The sequence below is a fragment of the Vulpes vulpes genome, chromosome 1, assembly GCF_048418805.1.
Source record: "Vulpes vulpes isolate BD-2025 chromosome 1, VulVul3, whole genome shotgun sequence".
Classification (NCBI taxonomy): domain Eukaryota; kingdom Metazoa; phylum Chordata; class Mammalia; order Carnivora; family Canidae; genus Vulpes; species Vulpes vulpes.
The window spans coordinates 34,749,641-34,766,148 of NC_132780.1; the positions used below are offsets into that span (position 1 = coordinate 34,749,641).

The 16,508-nt window shown below is 40.4% G+C and overlaps 1 protein-coding gene across 30 annotated transcripts in view; it reads right to left on the reverse strand.

The window, feature by feature from the left end:
- Positions 1-16,508, reverse strand: part of TRPM3 (transient receptor potential cation channel subfamily M member 3) — an 862,465-nt gene that overhangs the window by 117,007 nt on the left and 728,950 nt on the right. For all 30 annotated transcript variants that reach the window (XM_072762579.1, XM_072762569.1, XM_072762536.1 and 27 more), the window contains one exon: positions 1,583-1,655. In XM_072762579.1, the coding sequence (XP_072618680.1) occupies positions 1,583-1,655 (73 nt within the window). The remainder of the gene's footprint in view (positions 1-1,582; positions 1,656-16,508) is intronic.

The window sequence follows — 16,508 nt, forward strand, 5'->3', positions numbered from 1 at the left end:
TTCTACATGTCTTTGTCAGTTCATTGGAATGAAATGCTTTGGAGCAGAGATTCTCAACCTGGAACACATGATACACTTCACAGGATTGTGAATTTCTGAAATGTGATTGGGATTTTGAACTGAATGTGCAAATATACTTTTGGGGAATACATGGAGGGGATCAATGACTTCTAGTGCCAAGGGGGCCACATGTGGTGTGGTGAAGAGTTAGGCCTAGATCTAAGTTCAGGATGATTAATTAACATGGTAACTCTGAGCAAGTTACTTAAATCTTGTAGCTCCACTTACCTGTCTGTAGAATGGGGATTAAAGATAGCTGCTGCACAACACAGTCGTTATAATAATTAATGTTTATAGTATTTGTAAAAATCTTAGCACTAGGCATAATGGCCACCACTTGATGGGTATTTAAGAAAGTATTAATAGTGGAAAAAAGGTAGGTAGACTGGAAATTAGAACACAATGGTTGCTATTCTGAATTTCAATTTTGGAATGTTAAGTCTATCACTGAATCATTAATAATCATCCATTCAGTAATCCATTCCTTCACGTATTCAACACTAATTGACTGAATGCTGCCCTATTGTGAGGAATTAGGTGAGATGCTGATCCACTGGTGGATAAGACACATTCTCTATCCTTACAGAGATTATAATCCATGAAGGCTTCCTAACAGGTAGTCACCAACCTTGTGATAAATGGGGCAGGAGGCAAAGTATGGTGCTTGGGGAGAATGAGGGTAACACCTTGAACTCAGAGCCACATTCAACAGGATTGGTGGTTTTGTTCATCTTATAGTTCTGGTTTTCAGTTCAGGCCTGAATAGAGATAACTTCCTTTTTTACTGCTGAATGTTATTGGTCAAATGTATAGACCTACTAAGGGACATAAGGGCAGAATTTGATCTGTGGAGCCTGGAGGAAACTGCTCTTCTCTTGATATGGCTCCAAGGATGCGAACATGTAGTGAGACATGTATGTATCCTCTTGATAGAAAGGAGACTAAAGAATAGGACAAACATCCATCTTCTAAAGGAAAATCATAAAATCCAGGGCATTTCTATTTTTCACTGGACTTCAAGGAAACTTAGAGCTAAAGTTAATGTTCCATTACAACAAGTATAGTAGCCTATATATTTTTTGTTTATTCTTTCTTCTTTCCTCTCAACGGTTTTGATTTTCCATTTTAATTAATCAACACATTTTTAATGTGTTATGATATCTTTATATCTATCATGTATGCCATATTAAATGGTTTTTTAAAGTAGACAGGATAATAATTATTAAGTAACTTCAGTAACTTAGTATTTTACATATGACATTAAACTTTTCCTTTGTATATTTTTATGACTCAGTAGACATGATTGAATTGTAATATATTTAAACTTTAAGAAATCTAGTCACACTTTGACAGCTCGATCATAGAAAAATTTCATAGCAGGAACAATGTCATCCAGAAGTCCTTATGTTATCAATAATTGGATATCATGGTATCCTTTAGGATTATACCCACCAATTAAGAGATAAAGTTGCTAAATTATTTAAATTATTTTTGCACTCTCTGGACACACAAACTCTTTTACCTTTGAGCAAAGCTGTCAGGATAGCTAAATCAATGTCCTGGTGTCCTTCTGATCCCATCCGAAATACCGTAATCTGTAATTTGAGACAAGGTGACCATTAGCAATGCATGTTTTTTCCTCCAAGAGAAAATCAATCAATGAGACCATATCGGAACACAGACTATCTTAATATCTACAAGGTAGATTCTTGACCACAGGGTAAGCAGACAGCAGGAATTCAACTCGAGTTTTCTGCAATTCATTTGGAGGAAGCTGACTCTGTAGCCTCCCAACAGAGATCACCTCACATAATTGCATTGATTATTCTTACAATGGAGAGAAACCAGAGATCAAGAAAAACATCCTCTTCTATCATTTCAGTTTTAGAATTCAAACTTGCTGGATTTACAAAAATGTGTTAGCTGTGATGTAAACTGTGAATTGGGAAATTGTCTAAAAGCAGCTAGTTTAGTATGCCCTTCAGAAAATGGTCCTACTACGTGCGTATGTACATGTGTGTGTGCATATGCATGTGTACAACATAGCCATCACCACGCTTACTCCTCAGCAATAGTTATGAAGGGTTTCAGCATTGCAATGGCTCTAGATCCTTCCATCCTCTCAATAACCTTGAACCCCCTTTAGAATAACTTAGCAATTATTTCCAAATTGTAAGAAGGGGAAAGCAGAAATACAACAACATCTTTCCTTTTGGTAATCTAGGGGAGAAGAGTATTCTCCAGGGATAAATAAGGAAGGAGAATAAAAATGGAGCAATGAAGGATTAATACATGTTGAATTAATACAAACCCAAAATAATACTGAACCATGACCAAGGGTTTCTCCGAAGTCAGAAGGAAGCTACTTAAGGAAGCCAAAAGTTTCTTTGAATATCTACACCAAATTGCTATTTTATTCAGCTACTTTAGACTTTAGATTTCTCTATCTGTATAGTGGGAAAATAATACTGCTTGCCTGTTTCCAGCTACATAGGAAGTAAACTTTATAGCATTTGCTAATAATATATAATTCTAAGTTTTGCCACAATGAGGGAGAGAATAGACATGGAGATCACACCTGAGCTGAGATCAAGAGCCAGATGCCTAACCAACTGAGCCACTCAGGTCCCCTTGCAAATGTCTAATTTCTTTTTCTTTTCTTTCTTTTCTTTTCTTTTCTTTTCTTTCTTTTCTTTTCTTTTTTTCTTTTTTTTCTTTTCTTTCTTTCTTTCTTTCTTTCTTTCTTTCTTTCTTTCTTTTTTGCAACTCTAATTTCTATACCTGCTTTTAATATTCCCGAAATTACTCAAAATTTCTTGTCTCCTAGCATGGTATCCTTTTTTATCTTCTTCCCTGCTAAGCACTGATAGGGGTTTGTTTCAAAGAAATATATATATTTTTGTTATTTTTGCCTTTTTTTTTTGTCATTGGAGGTGCAAGAAGAGAGATAGGCACATACACTCATTCTATCAAATCTTATCAATGTAACTTTAATAGACAAAAATTTTAATTACACAGAGGGAGAAGTTATTTAGTTATTTTATTGGTGATTTGTAATTAAAGCCTGATTTTCCTTTATGATAGAATTGGTATTTTTAACATATACCCAAAAAATGACTCTTGGATTTTTTGACATGGTTGGTTACTTTGTCAAAGCACTATGAAATATAGGGAGATTAAAGTGATCTTCAAGATGTGAAAGAACAAACATCAAACATTTTGTTAAAAAACTCACAACTTTTCCCCAAATTCAGTTTGACATTTTCTATCTTCAGCTCACTTGCAGACAAATTGCCTTAGCACAGATGCAATTCTGATTCTCAGATTGAAGAGGAGTTAAGTCTTTCCAAATGACAAGTATTCTCCGCCCCCTGAACTTGTCCACTAACCAGCACCTCTGCTTATGTTCTCTCTCTCATTTTGCACCCCATTAAAAGTATAGAGTAAAAAAAAAGTATAGAGTCAGGGCATCCTATTTGTTGCCTACACTGCGACAAAAAAAGGGAGTTGTGGAACACAGATTCACTGAGTATCTTTGTGCCAGGCACCAGAGAGGTGCTGGGGATGGAGCAGTAAACAAAGTGGACAGACAATTCCTGCCTTCATGGAGGCCGCCTACTTCTAGTGCATTCTACACAAGGAGAGACAGAGGGAAGTGAGTAAATATATGGTATGTCCAGGTGCATCTCTGGGCACCTCTTCCTTCTTGGTTCTCACTGTCACAGCCGTTGTTCAGCCTGCAGACTCAGAGCTATTTAGGAGTTTCTTTACTGATCTTCCCCATTCTAGTCTTTATATTCTATTCTCCATGCTGCTATCCAGGCAATGCTCTTGATTATACCACCCTCCTTACTAAAATTTTTTTAGTGGCTTTCATTGCTAAATTTTTTTTTTAAAGAAATGTTTTTAAAAATTTATTTATTTATTTGAGAGAGGAAGAGAACAAGCACGAGTTGGGGGAGGACCAGAGGGAGAAAGGAGAGGGAGAAGCAGACTCCCCATGAGCAGGGAGCCCCATGCAGGGCTCAATCCCAGGACCCTGAGATTATGACCTGAGTCAAAGGCAGATGCTTAACTGACTGAGGCACTCAGGTGCCCCCATTGCTAAAAATTCTTAGCAGGGTATTCAAGGAACGCCAGTATTACACTCTCATCTATTTCTTTAGTTTTATCTCTTTCTGATACATGGTCACTGCTACACCCTTGCTGCTCTTCCCACTACCTCAGCCACAAACCCACACTCCTGATGCCCCAATCGTGCTGAGAAACTTGCTCCTTTAAGTGCCCCTGAAATTGTTTCCATCCTCTTAGCCTTTGTTTATTCGGTTCCTTTTTTTTTTTTTTTTGCAGTGCCCTTTTCTCTGCTTGCAGAACAAACCACAAGCCTTTCATTTGACATGTGCCATTGAGGAAGCCCTCTCGTTCATCTCGTGTGCTCTGTGAAGCTATCCAGCATTCTGCTTTAACCCTCACTTCTTTTTTTGTACATGTCTCTTTGTATAAAAGCGAGGTCCATTGCAGGCAGGATCACGAGCTAGTCCTTGCTCAGTATTGTTTGCTGAGTGGCTGAATCATTACCAAATCGCTGTGTTAAGGAAACTGGTTTGGAGAAACCAAAAATGCAAAAGTAGCACATTTCACCTGGGATGGTAACATAGCTAAAGCGAATGGTCATATTAGGTGATACGCCAAGAACGTATTTCACGTGTCAACCATCAATTTTAATTAAGAGTCTTCTGGGCACTGTATTACTTGCTAAGCACTTAGCCAAATATTGTGAGATCAAAACGGGGCTGCCTGAGTTTTAGAAATTATTTGAGGCTTAGTATAAGTGCGATGTTTTTGAGATACAGTAGCATCGATTAGCCCAGAAATATGTTTCACCAGAGTGTCTGAAACTTTGGTGCCATGAAGATTAAACCAGATTATAGAAAAGGACTCAAGGCAGGAATAATATTATAGAAAAATGACAAAATCCCAGAGGTATAAGAAATGATTTGGGAGCAGTAATTTTGTATTTGAAGATGGTTTGATTCATCTTCTGGGCAACCAACCAGTATATTCACCACTTAAATAATAAAATAGAGTATATGTGGCTGAATTTATCATGAGACTTTCCACTTCTAAAACCCAGCAGGTCCTGTTGTTGAACAAGATGAAGGTACAGAAAAACATATTGGAAAAATTAAACTGACTCCTTTTCAAGGCGTCTATTAATTAGCTTAACTTGTGATTTATATTTCTGTCCCAGCGAGCAATGAATCTGTGAAAATCGACATGGAGATTGAGGCAGGCTTTTGAAAATGAAAATAACCATGGTATTAAGCTGAAAAATATCTCTAAGTTGCAAGGACACTCTGGCTCTATCTATCAAAAACAGAAAAGAACATTCCACAATCATTTCATGCTGTGTTAGCTATGCAAGAGACGATACCTGGGTTTGACAAGTGGTTTGGAACATGTCAGAGAATTTTAGAGAAACACCACAGCTACAAATAGATCACCAGTAAAATTCTTGTGATTTTGTAGGAATTTAGAAAAAGCCCATCTATAATAGTGTTGACCAATAGCTTTGAGGACATTAACATGCTACATCTGAAACATCTTTAAAATGTTTCCTATTTACTCATTCAATTTCTTAATAAAATCTGGAGATGTGTTTCCTGGGGACAGGAGCAGGGAGAGAGGGAGAGGATTAGATCCAGAAGTCATTCAGTCATCACAGTGCAGTGACTTATAGAGATCATCAGCAAAGGGGCGCCTAGATGGCTCAGTCGGTTGAGCACTTGATTTCTGGCTCTTGATTTTGGTTCAGGTCATGGTCTCAGGCCTGTGAGATGGAGCCCTGGGTGGGGCTTCAATTCACACTCAGTGGGGAGGCTGCTTGAGATTCTCTCCTCTGCCCCTCCCCCTGCTCATGTGCACTCTCTCTCTCAAATAAATAAATAAATCTTTTAAAAAAATCACCAGTTAGGCGGAATATTTCCCTGCTGAAATATTAATATTCTAAATAATTTGAAACAATTGTGTGATTAATAGGAAATGCAAAAATCCACGTTCATCAAGATGCAGAATGATATAAGACCCCTAACAAGGATCTAAGCAGGAATTGTGGTGGGTAATAAAAGGCCTTTGAGCAGATACTGGCTTCAGTTTTCACTCTGGTACAACTAAATGTCACTTGGCGTGGGGAAGAGAATAATGCAACCTGATGAATAGAATCCTATGCACCTAAAACACATTCTTACTTTATTTTCAGCATCTGCAAAAATGCACTCCCTTTGGTTAACAAAATTCTTTTTTTTCTTTTTTGTTAAGATTTATTTATTTGAGAGAGAGAGCAGGGGGAGGGGCAGAGGGAGAGAATCTTCAAGCAGACTCCCTGCTGATCACAGAGCCAGACTCCATCTCACTCCATTCTGTCTCCCCCTGAGACCATGAACTGAGCCAAAATTAAGAATTGGACACTTAACCAACTGAGCCACTCAGACCCCCCTGGTTGACAAAATTCTTAAAGGTAACATTGTGCCAAAGGTACTGGCTTGGAAATGGACATGCTGATTTGTATGGAGGGAGGAGGAAATTCAAACATCTGGAAATGAGCAAACCAAAGATCAGCAGAAAATGATATTCAAAATTTTTGTGAGAAAATTAATACCAAATAAGTGCAATTATTTGTTATGGAGTTCCATGTAAACTATATATTGACTCCCCACATAATAATTGTGAATAAGATTCACAGTCTCATATTGAAGTGGCTAAATGGTGATATTATGGAGATAGAAACTGGATGAAATTACTATAAGTCTAGTATGCCCTACTTTAAAAAGACTCAGATGTATGAATTTACACATCAGATAAAATATGTCATTATTTGACTATTGAAAGATATTTTATTATATATTGGCTTTGCCATTGTATCAATTGACTGCTTCGATATGCCAGTTTATTTTAAAGGTGTATTCTCTCCACTTTGGGGACACAATTCAGCTTAGGTTGCTTTTAGCAGATTAAAGCACACCCACATTATCATAACGTCATGTTCTCTTAAGTGACCTTCATGCATGCACGATTGAGCAATTACTGGAGTGCTAGAGAATGGAGGAGGTTTTGCTCTTTTGACTCTAATCCTTGACTTCTCTTTCTTTTTGCCCACTGTAATTAAGAACACTAGTGGGTTTTTTCTTCCTTTAAGAAATTCAATTCAGAGGTCTGAAGCCCAATGGTTCCAATATGAGAAATAAGTTTTTTCTTATTATAAAAGCAATGCATGACTGTCATGGAAAATTGTAGAAAGTTTAGAAAAAGTCAAATAAGAAATAATTTCCCAAATCCCAAGTCCTATGAAAAGATAACTACTAATGATATCTTGGTATATTTCCTTTAAGTCTCTTTTTCTTTCCTCCTTTCCTTTCCTTTCCTTTCCTTTCCTTTCCTTTCCTTTCCTTTCCTTTCCTTTCCTTTCCTTTCCTATTTTTTTTTTTTCCATAGGCACAGTATATATGTGTGTGTGTAGGGGGTTGAGCATATTTGTGAAGTACTATTTTGTATTCTTATTTTCTTTTCCATTAGTATTATAACTAAGCACTTTCTTATATTATTGGGAACTCTTCTAAAAGCATAATATTTGGGGCACCTGGGTGGCTCACTGGTTGAGCATCTGCCTTTGGCTCAGGTCATGATCCCGGGATCCTGGGATCGAGTCTCACATCAGGCTCCCCACACTCCCTTTGCCTATGTCTCTGCCTCTCTCTCTCTCTGTGTCTCTCATGAATAAACAAATAAAATCTTAAAAAAAAAATAAAATAAAAGCATAATGTTCATTATCTATAGAGATCCTGTCCAAGATATATGAATAGTTCACTTAATTAATACCTCCTTTGCTGGACACTTATATTGTGTCTAAATGGCTGATACAAATAATGATGGGATGAATATCATTTACAACTTGCTCTGCATGTGACATTCTGTCCTTAGGATAGATTCCCCAAAGCTTGGACCTCTTGTCACAAATTGCCTTTACAGCTATAAATGAGTCTTTTAGTACATGATAAACTAGTTGAAGTAAACAAAATAAAAACAAAAAACCCCAAACCCAAAACAAAACAAAACAAAAAAACTTGTGTTGTTTTTGAATCAGATTTGCTGTAATGGCCTCCAATCTAGTTAGTGAAGGTGCTGGAGAGAGGGAGGCAAGTCTCCTAAAACTGGTTGCACCAAAATGGCAGCAGGAAAGAGGCACAGTCAAGAGTCAGAGAGTGCAGCCTTCCTCTCTGGAGATGTGGGAGCTTTGAACAGGATCAGCTCTTATCTGTTGTACTATTTGCACAACTCCCAACACCCTGGAGGTGTTAGGCTCTTGTTTTTGGGAAAAAGACAGGTCTTGCAAAACAGACTGACCTCATCACTTTCCTGATGTTTCCTTTAGCCCTCTTAGCATGCTGCCTTGGTTCTAGGGCAGTGCTGGCTTAATAACTGGAAAGTGCAAATTAAATCGTTTGGTGAACATGAGCTTTGGAGACTTCTTTTTCTTCTTCTTCTTCTTTTTTTTTTTTTGTATTTTGCTTTTTAGCATGTTCAGTCATGTCACAGGAAAGAAATTATTAAATATGGGTCAGGAACTCAACCCAGGCTCCCTGGATCATGACTGACTATCCTTCATAATCTGAAGAACACTTTGTGATCCTAAGGTGACACATGGGGAGGACAGAACAAGCAGTCTAGCTGATTTTGTGATGAGGGCAAAAAATGGGAACAGGCTAAATTCCTCTTCTATTAATTCTTTGGAGAAATTTTAGCAGGGCTTTTTTAGGGGGTTGGAACTATATGACAACCTGTCATCTACTGCCTCCTGCTTTCAGTTCTTTTCCTGATGATTGACATTATCTCTTTCATTTGTTATATAACCATGTGATGTATCTCATTGGATGCCAACATGACAGATCCTACAGGTCCAGCAATAATATTTCTAGAAGCTTCTTTATATATCTCATAGCCTTGGCTAGCAGAATCAAGAATATTTGTCATCTACCATCTTGTCAGCCAGACAGATGGGTGAAAATTCAGTTTGACCTTTAGTATTATTTTCTAACTCAGGAGGGACATTATTGGATTCATGTGTGTTTTCTTATATATTTAAAAAAATAATTAGAAATCTCTGCGGAAAATAATATAGGACAGATGGTTCTCATAGGCCAATACCATATGGGCTTCTTACTGGGGCTGTAATGACTTTTAGGGGTTATTTTGGTGGCTTTATCATTTTTTTCATCATTACAAGATAGAATGATATCTTTTTCTGACTTCCCTACTGTATTTATCAAGATACCATATAATTCTGTTATCTCTTCAATGGTGAGATTACCAAGAAAGCAACATAAAGTGCTGCAGAGGGTGGGGTTCTCTTGCTTCTCTTCTTAAGCTAGTCTAGTTGCCCCACCAATGATCTTGTTGTCAGGTTCTAAGGTTGGTAGACAGATGCCTTTGGTGCAGCCCTCTGGGAGCCTGCCTGTGTGGAAATCGCCTGCCTGTGATTTCTTTGTATTACTGACAGGATGAGGTTAGCTTCATATGGCAGATGTCACATGTCTAAAGGATTGTGGCCTAATCACCTCACTTCTCTGTTTTTTACAAAAAAAAAAAAAAAAACTTTGACTAGGTTATCATTGGGGCTCTTTTTAGCCTTAGAGATCACAGAATTTCTTTCTTTGTGCTCGAAATGGCAGAAAATCTGCTTTGGGGGCATCTAATAGGTTTGGCTTCCTACATAATATATTAATTCCCTCAAGAACATCCCTAAGAAGGGATTTGGTTTCTGTGCATGGTACCATATGAAAACCTCGTTTCCATTTGTCTCACTCTCATCTGTTCATTAGCTTAGGGCAAATCGCCATTTTTTTGAAATTGAGATGTCATTGACACATAATGGTTTATACATTTAAGGCCCATAGTGTGTTAATTTGATACATTTATATAATGCAGTATGATAATCACTGTAGCATTAGCTAATGATATGATCCAGCAATCTCACTTCTGGGTATATACCCAGAATGAAATGAAATGAATTCCAAATGAAATGAAAACAGAATGTCAAAAAGTTTTCTGTACTCCTGTGTTCCCTGCACAGCGTTATTCACAATAGCCAAGATATGGAAACAACCTAAGTGTCTGTCAACATATGAATGGATGATAACGCACACAATGGAATATTATTCAGCCTTGAGAAGGAAGGAAATCCTGCTATTTGGGACAATATGGAAGGGACCTGAGGGAATCAGGCTAAGAGACAAAAGTCAGAAAAAGAAATGCTGTATTGATGTCACTTACATTTGGAGCCTAAAAAAGTCAAACTCATAGGAACAAATTACTGTCTTAAAAACATTCCCCTTTTATGTCATTGAGCCATAGCACCATAATCTCTGTTCCATGCCATGAGTACCATGTTGGTGATACACCCCCAGTTCTTATGCCTCTGGAATTAGTAATAACCCTTCCTATGTTCAGAAAAAGTTGTTATTCCCAGGGTAACACTTATACCCCTTACTGTGAACACTGGGACTTTTCTAGTCTAGCCATGAGTATCCTCCACAGCCCTCCTGGCACTGACACAGCTTGTGCTCTGACTCAGAGAGGACAGACTATGTACAGAACCTAAGCTTTAGAATCCTTCGGTTTCAGAAGTGAATCACACCAGCTAATAGATGTGCAACCTTAGGTTACTGCTTAGGGCTCTTGTAAGTCTCTGAGCTTCAGTTTCTTTCTGTGCGAAAGAGAGGGATAGCTCCTTGTCTCCGGATTACTGCAAAGCTTTCTGTGGGATCATCTTCTAAAATCATATAGCACAGTATCTAGGATCTTGTATGGGCTTAAGAATTGTTAATTCCCTTCCCATTTGCTAAGCTGGGCATGTTCCTTGGGTCTGTTCCCTCTCCCACTGCACTGGCTTTGTGCTGTCTCTTCCCTCTGAGGATGTGTCTGTTCCCTCAACCTTTGCCAGACTATCTGCCCCCCTGGTCCTCTCAGGCACAATTCAGGTATCATCTTTTGTGAGTCCATCTGGAATCAGAGTAGCTTTCACTGGGGTTGGAGTCTGCCTCTGTACTTCTACCTGTGTCACAGCGCTGACATTTTGCTATGCACCCTGCCACCATCTGTGACAGTAAGATTACTAAGATTGTTTGCTATGCCAAACACTGCACACAGTTCACACACAGACTTTGGGACTTTGGCTGGCCCCACAAAACTCTATCATCTCGTTTCTGCAATTATTCCCATTTCCCAGCTGATGAGCTGGAGGCCAGGGAGGTTAGATACCATTTGGAAGCCATGCAGTCAGGAAAAGCTGGGGTGCATTCAAAGCCAGGCAGCCTGGTTTGAGGGCATGGTCTCCTGTTGGCTTGTTTCCCTCTTTCAACAACCGTTTCTGATTTCTTGGAAGGCAAGGATCCTTCCATCTCTACATTCCTGTTACCCAGCAGTGTGCCTGGCATATTGTGGGTGCCTGGTAAATGTGGCATGAATCCTTCATTCCCAGTTCAAATCTGGCCTATGGTTTTCAGATGGGGCCTGTGTATGACGAACACTCTCTCTTTGATCAAAGCTTGCCTAGGTTGGGCAGCCCAGGTGGCTCAGCAGTTTAGCGTCGCCTTCAGCCCAGGGCGTGATCCTGGAGACCCAGGATCGAGTCTTGCGTCAGGGTCCCTGCATGGAGCCTGCTTCTCCCTCTGCCTGTGTCTCTGCCTCTCTCTCTCTCTCTCTCTCTCTCTCTCTCTCTGTATCTCTCATGGATAAATAAATAAAATCTTAAAAAAAAAAAAAAAAAAAAAAGCTTGCCTAGCTTTTCTGAACCCTCTCCTCTACCAGGCTCCAACTTTCAGGCTTCCATGTTCATCTCTGCATTACTCTGTTTTAGGAAGCATCCCCCACCCTCAGAATCCAATCACTCTCCATATTTGGCCAAATTCCTTATCTTCCACCCTCTCCCAGTGATATCTGATCCCCCTGGCCTGCATTTGGCAAGGATTTTGTTAGGTCTGTTTCATAAGAATCCTCCTACCTTCTTAGTCACTTCCCATCCACTGACCCCCTCCCTCTACTCCTTGACTATAAGTTCCCACTTTTCTTTTTTTTATTCAGAGTTGAGCCCAATCTCTCTCTCTTGCTGCAAAAGCCCATGCATAGTTCCTTGGATAAAGGCTTCCTTACAGTCTTTAACAGTGTCAGGATATATATATATATATTTTTTTAAATTATTTTTATTTTTATTTTTATTTTTTTTTACCATATCTGAGACTGAACTGTCCTAATTGGATTCTAGAAAGGCAGGGCTGGGGTCTTAGATGCTCAGTGTCTGGGTTTAGGTGTCCATGTATCTCTGCATTGTCTGTCATTCAGAGACCCATCAGGTTTCCACCTAATATTCATCCCCAGCCTCACCAGTAAAGACAAGACAAGCTCAGTGCTATATTCCAAGGGTACTCAGATCCTTGAGGATTAGGATTCATTTCACATGCACCCTTGCAGGCTAATCAGCAAGTAAAACTGATCCTGCTATTTGGTCAAGGATATCCCCATGTGGTCATAAGAACCAATATTAAAATAAATTCCTAGCCTAAGTGAGATGCTCAAGAAAGAAAGCCTTCCGGGTTGCACTGTGGTTGAGTACACAAACCCACATCAGAAGGGCATGTTGGGCCAATGCTGGGATGTCCTGGAGAATGTATCTGATGCAAGACAATCCTGAATTTTATGTATTTGTTTGACTGCCTGTATTTGAAAGCATTTGCAAGTGGGGGGATACAGGAAGATTTTTAGATATTTCAGAATGGTGATTAATGTCTTAAACAGTGGTAATTAAGAGAGAAAAACACAAAGATCCTTTGCTGAGAGTCAGATGTTCCCCAGACCCTCCTCTGCTTTTCAGTTTGCTTGCCTGCCTGGGGCTACTTTCCTCTTCTTGTTCTTGTGTGCCCGGTGGACAATCCATGGGGCAGAGAAAATCCCTTGTTTATGTACACAATGCCTGGCCTGGAGACACTGCCTTTTTTTCTCTTCTTTTTTTGCAGTTCTTGATTTCAATTTGTGCTTTCTCTACAGCTTTTATCCTAGGGCCACTGGAGAAGAATAAGAAGCAAGAGCTTCCTTTGTCATTGGACAAGAATGAAAACACAAAGGGAAACATAAGGCAGCCCCAGAAGCTTTTCCCCTTAAACCAGCTTGACAAATTCATAATAAAGCTGGTGGGAGAATGGAAGTGCTTCCCTGAAACTGCATTTTCTGGCCCGACAATGGCAGGACATGACATTGGTCCAATGGTAAAAGGGAATGTTAGTCCAGGGCCCATCTACTGTCATATTATATACTACCCTGCAGTGAATCCAGTTTGGAAGGGTTTTTTCTTCTTTCAAACTCTGATGGGATTGATTCGAGGAAAGCACAATTCAGTGTATCATCTCCATTGATTCCTCTAAACTGAAGTAATCCCCCTTTCTCCTCCTTGGGCCAATATGAACACACACAGTCCTGTATCCTTTCATTGAATGGTTGTTTATTCTCCTTGATGCTCATTGCGCAAGCCCTAGCTGCTAACCATCCCAGGGTCAAAACTCTTAGCATAAAAAATTGCAGGCCAGGATGTCAGGACTATTGACTTACTGGAGCACGTCTGTTGGGGAGAGATGGCTTTCATCCCACATGCAGCAATTCTTTCTCCCCTCTCCCTTAGAGTTGTTTTTCTGCCTCAGGTCATGTGCTCCAGGTCATAGGCATATATGTCAGATGTGAAAACATTAGGGGGAGAAATAGAGATGCAAACGTGATCAAAATCAGGAAGCTGTGATGGAGGCCATGAGAAAGTTCTAACTAGGCTAATAAGGACTAAAGAGACAAAGGTCATTTCTGACTGGTGTGACCCAAGAAAACGTTAAGGAGACCAGGATTTGGTCTGAATATTGTGGGGTAGTTCGCATTTCAATAGAGCAGTGGGGTGGTGGGAGGGGCACGAAGCAGAGCATGGTAAAAGACAAGAAGAAAAAAGTAAGCATGGAAACCATCACGTACAAATATTCAGTTTCACCAGAGCACTGGGTGAAGGGAAGGTGACTCATGAAGCAGCCTAGAAAGGAAGGTTGAGGCCAAGCTGTGAACGATCTTTGGGTTTAAGGGATCTGGACAGAATTCAGTATACCTAGGCCTGGTGCCAAGCACTTTATACATGTTACATTGTTAATCCTCAAGTCAACCCTATGAGGCTCAGAGATTAAATTAATCACCCAAGAGCGTTTAGGGGAACATGACAGTCAAGATGAGATCTCAGGTCTATGCGGCTCTAAAGGCTGTGCCCCAGCCGCTCTAGGCTGTCTTGCTGAAATCAAATGCTATCAGATGCAAATTAATCTCAGGCTGGGGATTAGAGTTGGGGTCCAACATCAGAGCCTTTGCAGCAGACTTGAGATGGATAACCAGGGATGGCTGTGTGATGGGGACGAGGGGGCTGCTGGAATCGCAAAGTGGGTTGACATTCAGGGGTCAAGAATCAGGGGGGAAGCAAAGATGACTCTTCGTTTTTCAGCCTCGGCGCTGACAGCATGGGGCTGCTCTTAACAGGAACAGAAGCCAGGATGATTTGGGGGAAGATGGGGAGTTTATCTATAACTTCTATCCTTTCTGACTCCCAAGCTGAGTGGAGGAGAAGGACAGCCCCTGCCAGGCAGGGGCGGCTGGGGACAGTGCTCTGCCCTCCAGTGAAACCAAAACTCTTAGAGTCTCTGCTGCCCACAGGCACTGCAAACCTTTGCACTGGCGACCAGAAAGAATGACGTGCTTGTCCAGGCCTCTCACTGGAGCTCTCCCACACCCTGCGGAGGTTCTGAAGAGTGGGGACAGGGAAGAATTTGGCAAACCCGAGAGGCTGCCAAGAGCGTTTAAGGGTAGAGTGGCTGCGGGGGCAAAGTGTGTGTATGTGGAGAACCCCAAGGAAACAGAATCTCTCATCAAATGGCTCTCTTTTGCTCTGCAAAACTGTAGGGAGGTTTTGCGCACATCTGCTTGCCTATCGTGGCAAAAGGAAGCTAGGTGTGCACATGCACATGCACACGCACACACACACACACACACACACAGTGGTTTTATGAGTCATGTGACTAGGCAATGTTAAATATGCCAACCGTCGTCCCAGAAGGCAACTCTGTACCAATCGGAGTGTGATTCTCTTGGGTGACAGAATGGACTTTTTAACTGGCATTGCCTTTTCCACAAAGAAAAATGTTCGACTTTGTATTTATCTCATCAATCAACTGCCAGCATTTTTTCACCCGCCCCCCGCTACATTGATCACCCACTTAGACAATGGTGTCTATCCTGTTTAGAGATATAAAGAATGGAGTGTTCCACCGAAGCAAATTTTCTAGTTAAGTACGGATTATCCCTTAAAGCCAAGTAAAAACACGTTAATTCTCTTGGGTAGAAACTTGTCTAAAATGGAATGGACACATTTGTCTTCTTAGACTACATTAAGTAAAATGAAAATTCATTTTTTTTTTCGTCTGGCATGATTTAGCGATGTTCTCATTGACAGGGAAGGTAGGCCTATTTGGCCCTATCTAAATGGCTCAGCCTTCTCATGTTTAGAGATCCTGTATCTGCTATTTATAGATTTTGGACACTCCATCCAACTCTTCTGACAATGCTCATTCATTATGCCTTCCTGCTTTCTGGCTGCAAAGGGCAGGAAAACCAGGCTACGCTGGAGCAGAAGAGTGCGGCTTTCCGTGGCATTTAGTGCCCATGACCATGTGGGATTTAGTGCACAGATTGTTTGATACCAATGCTGACATTCAGATAAGTCTTTTTTTTGTTTGTTTGTTTCCATTTCTTATTTCCCAGTTCAGAGCAGTTGAAATTTCTGTATAAGAGATCTTTAGATAAATTAGGTATTGTCATGGTTTTTTTTTTGGCAGGCACATTTTCTAATTAATTTTATTTCAGCTCCTCCTGTTCCTCCCTGCTTAGGGAATAAGGAATTTAACATTTCTAGACTCTTAAGGAGAGCAGCTGCTAAGTGAAATCAGCACATCTGCCTAAAGTGGGAATAGAAGTGAGCCCTTCATAATAACGGCAGCTGTGGGGTGCAGGCACGCCTCTAAACACGATATACGTATGAGTCTCATGGAATCTTCCCCATTACCCTTAGTGTCCTCATTCCTGTTTTCCAGTAGAGATACCTGAGGCTTGAGAAAGTCAAGTAACTCAACTCAAAGTCACAGAGCTGGCATTCCCATGCCGTGCTCTCAGACACAACCCAGCCTAAAGGCGTCCCCACTCATTCTGCCAGATGGCTCATTAGAATGGCCTGGATTCTATGGGGGGGGTGGGCAGAAGAACTACTGGCAGCCACACTGAGGTCGAGGTAGTGTTCCACAGTTGATGCCCATGGCCACGCAGATCTGCTG